This window comes from Platichthys flesus, chromosome 16 (assembly GCF_949316205.1).
Source record: "Platichthys flesus chromosome 16, fPlaFle2.1, whole genome shotgun sequence".
Lineage (NCBI taxonomy): Eukaryota > Metazoa > Chordata > Actinopteri > Pleuronectiformes > Pleuronectidae > Platichthys > Platichthys flesus.
Genome location: NC_084960.1, coordinates 12,925,644 through 12,935,311, shown reverse-complemented (window position 1 = coordinate 12,935,311; position 9,668 = coordinate 12,925,644). Strand labels below are relative to the sequence as shown.

The 9,668-nt window shown below is 44.5% G+C and overlaps 1 protein-coding gene across 1 annotated transcript in view; it reads left to right on the top strand.

Annotated features, from left to right (window-relative positions):
• Positions 1-8,251: 8,251 nt before the first annotated feature.
• plekhh3 (pleckstrin homology, MyTH4 and FERM domain containing H3) overlaps positions 8,252-9,668 on the top strand; it is a 33,244-nt gene continuing 31,827 nt past the window's right edge. The window contains exon 1 of the mRNA XM_062407404.1: positions 8,252-8,861. Coding sequence (XP_062263388.1) covers positions 8,727-8,861 — 135 coding nt within the window. The 5' untranslated portion in view covers positions 8,252-8,726. The remainder of the gene's footprint in view (positions 8,862-9,668) is intronic.

The window sequence follows — 9,668 nt, the reverse complement described above, 5'->3', positions numbered from 1 at the left end:
ATTTGCCACTTTGGAGGGACTAACATTTTTTCCACCTGTTCCCATTCTTTTTGCTCAGCTTAGCTAACTGGTTGCTGGTGGTTGGCTTTCAATATTTAACGTACAGACGTGAGTGTGGTATCAACCCTGTCCTCTAAGTCTACTGTAGAAAGAGATGAGGGTATGTTTTGTTTATGTTCTTCTATTCAATATCCTCATTTCAGCTGCAGGGGTAATTTCTCTGTCTGCGCTCATCATACTCTTTTTAAAACAACCGAGGGATGTTTGGGTACACGTCATGACTTTCCTTTCACCGAACCATCTTCAAACGCATACAGGCTCGTTGACAAATACACACGCGCTCGCATGTATTTTTCGAAGGGGGATTTAATTCGCAGAGATGTGTGAGATGTACGCACGACGAGAGCTTCACAAAGACGGACGGCACTGACACCTGCATAAAGTTTAAAGACTGACAACAGCTGCGGCCTGGTGGAGATGCATGGAGCCGATAGACTTTTGTTTCTAATGTTTGCTGCCAACACACACACTAAACACACACGCACACAAAACACACACTACATTCACGCCCAGAGAGAAAGTGAGAGAGAAGTTCACACATAGGCAGATGCAGAGCCACAGCCAGTGATACACACACACACACACTCACACTCACACACACCAGTGGGTTGTGTTTCACTCATGCAGCAGACAAGCCGCAGTTATTTAGTCTGCCTCCCAGTTTGTTTGCCCACTGTCTTTTTTTCTTTTGTTGCTCTGCCTTGGGCTTTGTTTGATGTAAACTGCTAACTGTAGCGAATGACAGTTGCCGGGTGGATGATGAGTGAGGATGAAAAGCCTTCATGACAAAGTACGAAAGGTGGTCAGGCTGGATAAACAGAAGTCACGTTAGATTAAGATATCGCTCTCAGGACACTGGGAAATAGTCCAAATCTGAGCTGAGTATTTTCCTAGAAGTTCCGCTGACCCCTTCTCCACAGCTCCACTGTGCACATACACATTGAGATATGTAGCTCGACGTGCTCAAATCCCGTCCTTCCCCCTCCCTGGCTCCAGTAAAGCAGATTTGGCAGCGGCGCCTCAGAACGGCTTGTCCTCTCAATGCTGACCTCACTCAGCCCACAGCCTGCAGGTGGGGTGGGAGTTGCGACATGTGGAGGGCAGAAATTCATGCAGCTAATGGCAGTGAGGCCTATGGATTGTAAAAGTTAGAATTGCAGTAAGTGTGTGAAACGTTTCGCAGTGATGTCATACTTCGTGGACTAAGACAATAAAATGATCAAATCAGAGTCTCCTCTGCTTCCTCGGGTGATAAAGGAGAGCGGGATCATTAGCGTGGATATGTTCATGATGATTAACCATCAGTGAACGAGTGCAGCCACATGCCAAACATATGTAGGATTTGTGGGGCACAGTGTGTTTGTGAAAGGCCATGTTGCACAGATAGAATGCAGCCCTGCCCCTCTGTGCAGGGTTCATCCTCCGCGGCCAAGAACGTTGCTCTTTGAAGTCACAGCACCAGCCTGGATCACGTCCTGAAAGAAACACGAGGCATAACGACATGCACCGACACACACACTCCTACACACACATGTTTATTTATATAAATAGCGATGTTCATTTTCTTAAACACACCCAAGTTAAACTAGCTTCTTGTGAGACAATGTTGATCACACGTGCAGAGTGGTGTAAGAAAAAAACATTTTCACTATCTAGGGAACATGTGTCCGCGTGATGTGGTGTGGTTACCTAAGATCGAATCACTGATTCATCTCAAAGAATTGCTTATTTCTCTCTTCCTGTCTTATTGCCTCAAAATAACATTTTAATTCAGAGGAAGAACTCACAGTGACTGTTTGGGTGACTGAGAGAAGGTGATATTTCATTAAACGGCCTTCCTCAGGAAAGTTAACAGGATCTTTATTCAAAATTCATTGGGACCTTAATTCATAGAGGCTCGGAACAAGTACATCAAAAATATTGCGGGTGCACAATATCAAAGAAATTGGTTAGAGTTGAAATAAATCCATGCTACATGTCACCTTGTCTGTTGTCCCACTGCCAACGTACAGTAAATAACTCCAGTCTACGAATCACCCCTGTTAACGATGACTGGTAGGCATCCATTATGTGCAGAGTCATATTATGTTTGATTTCCTCTTTCATGAACTAAGATAATTAAATTGTTAAAAAAAAAGCTCAAAACAAGATGTGTAATTGTCCAGCAGATTTGCTTCCCATCCATTGTCTCTGGATTTGCGGTTTTCTCGATTCTTGTTTTGAGCGTTCCTGTTTACAGTGGCACTCGGAGTGAGGAGGAGTGTGACGTTCTGCTTTAGGATGGTAACCCCTGTAAAGACACCCAGATGCACTCTCGCAAATTGAACCAATGGAGCCGTTTACTCGGTTGTTCTGTGAGAGGGCCGCTGCCCAGACTGAGGTAGAGCAGTGGGCACTTTTTCCATATTCAGTAATTATACTGCTTGTACTGCTAAGAGCCGCTCTCAAGGCTGATATCTAAACACAGGAAACACAAGCAAGCCTGTGCACAGACACACAAGGCTCAACTCCTCCACAAATAGCAGAGAGTTCCCAATGATTCTGCAAGACCTTTTAATAAGTCCATCATTCAGTTATTCTTCACAGTGCCCACCAATCATTGTCACTCCTCCGCTGCTATGCACAGAAAGATATAAGCACTCAGTTTTGTATTCTTTGTACCGGATGCATGTTCACAACAGTGCTTTCTCTTCTTGTGCACATGCACATTTCCACATGCAAGTGCACACAGACGCCACTAATCCGGCACAGGTTCAGATTTTGGCTATGTGTCATCAATTCTGTATTCAGTGCACTTTCACACAGTCAGCATCCTAAAAATAGCTGAAGGACTCTGGCTCTCGGCTCAGCCTCCCTAACTGTCAATAAGTTATCTTCCCCCTCACGCCGACACTCGCAGCTTTTAACCTGCAGTACCACGACGGTTAACAGCACTGCCTGCCGAGCAAACACCACAAGTCAATCATTCATTGTTTTAATTTGGCCAGCCGCAGGCATTTTGATAATAGACCATTGTTCAGTAGAATTAAGTTTGATTTACAGGAATAAGGAGGAGGTAAAACTCACGACTGAGTTAGACAGTAAAGTACATTATTTAGGAACTTATTTTAGGTACTTTTGCTTAACTTGAGTTGTTTCATTTTTAAGCAACTGTATACTTCTACTCTGTAGTTTTTACTCCTCTACATTTATTGATAATTGTACTCAGCTTGTAAGTAAAGGATCAAAATACTTGCTTCACCACAGTATTATATGCAGTAGGATATTTAAGAGTAATACAAAAATACACTTGATTAAGAGGACTATATATACGGTGAGAGAGTATCACAGGTACTTCATTGTTGTTTGGGTGGTCGTTTGATTATTGTCATGTATAAGTTAATCAGTTACTCTAATTTGACCTGTTCCAAACATGAGATGATACACAAGGCTCAGTAGAATTAAGGGAGATTTACAGGTATAAGGAAGAGTAAGCACGCACGGCTGAGTGCAACAGAAGGACCTGAATGCAGTAGAGGAAATTTAAAAAGTAACTTTACTAAATTACTGCTTATAAGTAGGCTACAACTTTTAGGTACTCGTAATATAACTTTGTACTTCTACAAATTAGTATAAGTTTTACAATAATAAGAAAGATTATAACTTAATTGCTCAGTATCTTCATAAAAACATTAACCAGCAGTAAGATCATTTGTTCAGCACACTTGGTGACGCATGTTCTTTATTTCCTCTTTGATGTGAAAATACCAGACAATATGAGGGCATGTCTCTGCTACTTGTTTGCATTGTTGGTTGTTTTGTCTCCAAATCGTATCCTCAGCCCTCCTGGATTATTGTTTTTTTAATCGGTTCTGGTTGACTCTCCATGTTTATCAACCTCCCATCTTTTCTCTCTGCCTCCTCGCTTGGCGTTTGATGGCGGTCAGAGATAACTTCTTTTATTGTGTCTTCTCGTGTTTTCGTTTTTCCCCACTACTGAGGAATGCTTGCTTCTCAAATTCCAGTAATAGGTGGATTGTGGTGCAGAGCTTGTAAAGGCGGAATTATGCAACTATATAAATTTAATGGATGGCATGAATAATGGCGATGGCATTTCTAAATTCTTGCAGCCACAAATCTTATTACAGATGGTTGCAGACCACATACGCAAAACAGCTGTAATAAACAAAGTCCAGGAAAAAGAAAAAAATATTGGCAATGAGCAAGTCACATTGTGCCTATTTTCTTGACTGGTAAATGCAGTGAAGAATATATGAATTGTCTATAGTGCCCATTGAAGATGCCTCGAGTGCAGAACATCAGTCAGTCTCTTAAAACCTGAGAAGCCTCCGTACAACACAAATATTCATTCTATGTACAAGTTCTGAAGGCAGGCTATGCCAGTGTTCAAGACGGGGGGTGAATTGCAAGAAGGTCAGAAGTTAAACCCCCCCCCCACAAAACAGATGTGCCCGCTGCCAGGGTTAGATACTCAAACCTCCCAAAAACTGGTCAACACTGCTCCTGAAGCAGGAAGACGGAAGGTACTGGACATGCCATCGACGTGAATCCAGCTGTGTTCACAAGGGTCCCACTGTCTCTCTTAAAATAAAACTAATGAAACCCTGGAACAACGCTGTGGTAGGATGTGTGTGCAGTTAAAAGCTGATTAAACCCATTTCATTATCATTCTTTTAATCAAATCTCTTCCTTCACCATTTTATCCCACTTTCTGCATCCTGTTTACAGCCATTCTGTCACAAACGATCCACATGCACAGCTGGATGTTTCACAGTGGGAACTTCGGGTCAAGTGGTGCAGTAGTTAAAGGGCCCTATCCCATTACACAGCCAACAGCCGTCAAACAGCACTCCTCTGTTCACCAACTCGTAGCTTGAAACCCCTGTTGGACCAAAAACACACTGCTGGTAGTGGAGGGGGCGGTGGCACAGCAGGGTGAGGGTTAAGTTCAATGCTGGACACAGCAGAGAGGACATCCTGTCTGAACCAGGGGTGAGGGATCACTGGGGGTCAAGTCCTATCCTAAATCCTTACTTTGGGGTTGTCAGATAAACTCTGACCTTGGTCGGGTCTTCTGAAGAGAAAGCCAGCGAGGATCACCAGAGACTGAGCTGCCGTCTCCAGCAGACACAGAGCTTCTTTATTGAATTTGTTTGGATGTGCGCTCGTAGACCACATCGGGCGCTCAGTTTCAAATTAAACCTCAGAGGCAGACACCCCCTTGGTCCTCCTCGAACATAAAGAAAGTTCCCATCAATCATCACCCGGAGAACACTCACAAGATAAACTTACATACGGCCACATGCAAGGAGCTTCTTGGCCAGACCAGATTTCACATCCATTTCTGTTGACAATCAATCTGGTTCACCAACATCAGAGTCTGGCTGTGATGCGGGCTACAGTGAAACAGGATCCTGCAGACATAAACTCATAGGGGAAAGAGTGGGAGACACACAGAGGCGCAGAGAGATAGAGAGAGAGAGAGAGAGAGAGAGAGAGCGAGAGAGAGAGAGAGAGAGAGAGAGAGAGAGAGTGGAGGGATACAGGCCCCTGCTCTGCTCTGTCTCCGATCAACTTGACATGTGCGACTTGCGTCTACCCCACGTCTCCGTTGGAAACCTCACACGCCAATTTCAACAAACGGTGTTGTGAGGAGTGGCAGGCAGGAAGTGGGTGGGACCAGCCTGAAAGCACAAAAAGACAGGGGGAAGTTTTATTAACAGCCAGAAGATATAAGATTTATCGAGATCAAAAGAGTAAATCTGCACCTGATTTAATTTGGGGAGGGTTATTATTTGTCTTGCTTTTGAAGATGTCCATGCTATTTCCATAATAATAAAAGCTATCTATAACTGCTTTTATATCCCCTCTTCTCTGGCAGTTTGAAGCTGGGGCCTGCCTGCTTGGCTCGTGTTCAGGCTTGGAACGCGTCATCTGGCCTACTCCTGATCTGGAGCCTCAACCTGACACATTATATCAGCTCAGTTGTGCGTATCTAAGTTTGTGTGCGTGTGTTCGGTAGTGTGTGTGCTAGTGGGGGGGAAGAGAGGGACAGGGAGGACAGTGAAAGAGATAGTGCGGGTAGAGGTCGAAAAGTTGAAAAGACCAAATAATACCACAAAATAATAAACGATGTACTTTTACTGTTTGTACTGACTACATCTCTTGCAGAAACCCTATGCGGAGAGAGGGCTGTCCCACTTTTTTCCCACTTTACCAGCATGGGCTGAGGGAGTGAGCTCTAAAAATAAAACATATGTTACTCCAGGTCTCTGGGAGCAGGGGCCCCCAGCGTATTGTTTTGGGATATGGGGGAGGACAGGGAGGATCTGGCCTGGAGAGAGATACTGTGGAGAGAGAGAGAGAGCAGAGGAGGGGGCTGGGAGACAAGGCTGCTGTACTTTCAAGAAAAGAGTTAAGGAGATACGGTTCCACTCAAGCAAATGTGCCTGAGCTCTTTTGTAACGTACACCTACATGTCAAGTGGAAAGCTGAACCGAAGTCTGTCCTCTTTCCTGTATCCACCAGGCTGAAATGTGGGGCAGTGTGTCTGTGTGTGTTTCTTGAAGGGGCCTGGCTGAGATGGGGGGGGGGGCAGGATTACTGTCCATAATGCTGAATGCACCCCAGCTGAAAAGGTGCATCCATGAGCCTTTTTATTGATTCCCAAAGCCCTCGGGGCACCAGCGGGGACAAGGGTTAAGAGTGTCTGAAGGAGCAGTGTGCTTATGTATGTGCACACTGAAAAAACTGCGTACAGTGTGTGTGTGTGTGTATGTGTGTGTGTGTTTGGTGGGAGAACTGAATCAAAGAAGTGTATCCATCAAGCTAAAAAGCTCTCCTTGGTGAAGAAGGAGTTAAAGCCAGCTGACTGAGATGTGTGTGTGTGTGTGTGTGTGTGTGTGCGTGCGTGTGTGTGTGTGTGTATGTGTGCGTGTGTGAGGGGGGTGGGTTTGCACAGAGCAGGGGAAATGAAGGGATATTAGGGCAGAAATAAGCGCGAGCGGGGGGACTGGATATATCACGTGTCGGGATTTAGCACCAGTCCTCTTACCTCCTGCTGTATCTTTGCAGACTGTTGAAGAAAGTGGAAGACGAAAGAGTGGGGGAGGAGTGTGTGAGTTCACAGATCAGGATGTGTGTGTGAGTGTGTGTGTGTGTTTGTGTAAGAAAAGCAAGCTTTTATTGAGAAAGCAGAGATTAAAAGAGAGAGAGCAAGAAAGAGAGAGTAAATTATGGCAATCAATAACATGGCACAGAGAAACCTTATCTTTACTTCAAATAAAGTTTTGAAAAATATCCTATTACGTTACAGCAAAAGTAAAACACTTAAAATGTTGAGCATGATATTGTCATCACACACTCAGAGTGGTAAAGCAAAAACATGACTGAAGTACTGTTCATAAGTGGAATTTGGGTACTCTACTCGAGTATTTCAATTTCATGTTACATTTTGTATAGATTAAATGATTAGGTAAACAGTTGATAAGTCATCTCAACCAGTTGTAACATTACTTGTCCGCTTAAAGGGTAACACACCAATAATAAAGATCCATTGTATATTCATACATCACTTACAGACAATGGTTATTCCATATTGAGTTCTGGTTACTTTAATATGCATATCAACAGTACTTTATATTTGACAATACAAAAGTAACATTTTGAATTCAGGACATATACTGTGACTAGTTTTACTACTTAAGGATATGATCTGAATACTTTGTCCATCATCGGTTATACAAAACGAGAAACGACATTAATTGCGGTAAAGTAACTTCAAACTGAATCAGGGCTTATTTCTGAAATGATCACACATATACAATGAAATGGTTACTTTTCCTGAATGGTTTTTACTCCACTACATTTATTTGATCATTTTAGCCATTATTACAAAACCTAACTCGACACAGAAAGAGTTTATGAAACAGGTAAGCGGATCTCAATACTTGCTCTTTCTAGTTGTACAGTCTTTTCTATGGTATGAATACTAGGGGTAAGTAAAATAATACACACCCTGGATGATGAGCATAGAGTGTAGAAACCGTGCATGTGATGCTCTGTCACTGGGGAGGGGAGTGTCCTGGGGGGCGTGAAACTCCAGGGAGTGTCTGCACTCAGCCAATCACATTTGAGTCGTCAGGTTTGTGGGCGGGGCCTGTGTGCTGTCTCAGCTGCAGCACGCTTTTGTTCAAAAAGTGGCTGCTGCTCTGAGGTGCGCTGCCACATATCACTACTTACATTTAGGTGATCTTAGCTGCAGGATGACTTCTCTCAGTCTCATCCGACCCCTCATCTTAAACGTCCACTTCCTTATCTGGATGTCGAGCTAGTTTTTTTTTCTTTTTACAGTTCTTCAAGGAAGAAAGTGGAGACCTGGAAACTGGTGAAGGATTCCCCCGCCGATCCACTTCTCTGGATTGTAGAACTGCCGCCGTGTTTAGTTGGTAGACATTCACCATGTGTTTCTGACAGAGGGGAGAGAGCGATCTAATGCTTCCCTTCATCTTCCTCCTCCTCCTCCTCTTCACCGGACATCTGCGGGAGAGGGTGTCCCGTCTGCTCTCACGCAGCCCCTGGAGTTTCCTCGCGGCGTGAGCGAGGAAGACCTCAACCTGGAGATAATCGAGAGAAACGCTTTAAAAGACCCACGGAAGCTCATTTGAATGCCTTTGCAAGGACTTTGCTGGTTTCTGTGCTGCAGGCAGGGCTTCAGTTTGCTCGGACGCGACTATGGGGAGAAAGAGGAGGAAGAGTCTTTCGAATTGCGCAACAAGGAGGACTTGACTCCCAATGGCCGGGTAAAAACCTAACTCTCCACCTGCATGCACCACATTCAGCTGCTCCCCACGCGCCGCACACATGCACATCTAGAAAATGTCCAAAAAAAGTGAGTGGAAAGACGTATCGGTGCGCCCTGCACATGGCTGCACCTTGAGCAATTCATAAAACAGGGTCAACTTAATGTCAGCTTTGTGCAAGCAGATGTGGCTGCAGCCCTTGATAAGAAAGTGTCATTATACTTTTGAAAAGTCAACATGTATTGATAATTCAAGAGCTTGTGTTCACAGCACAGCCCGCGTGTTGAAGTGGCAAGCTCTCCGTGTTCACATGCTCTCTGTTAACTGAGTTATTTGTTCTGTGCGAGCCTCGATCGCAGACTGCTGCTGCTGCCCAGTTTGACGTCAAGGTTTGCATGGAAGCTCGCGCGCGCGCGCACACACACACACACACACACACACACTCTACAGTTAGGAGAACACCCATTGAAATGACAATGCCTTGTGGCTCAACACTGACCATATGACCCCCAGCCTAAATATAATTCTAACCTACTGGTTGTGATGTCCTCGAAATGTTTCCAGCAAAGTTGTGTCCACACAACCATAGAAAGACATGCACGCACGCACGCACACAATGATGCAACCTCCAGAGCCCAGTGTGTTGAACTGATCCTGTGTGTTTGGCCCTCGTCCACCCAGTTGCAAATAAGACTGTGGCCTTGTCTTCTCTGTAATGTTAGTCATCTGATCAGCGACAGAGAGTCCAGTATTGTCCATCCCCTTGTGAGGGTGCATTGTTGCCTTGAATTGAGGTAGGCTCTCTCT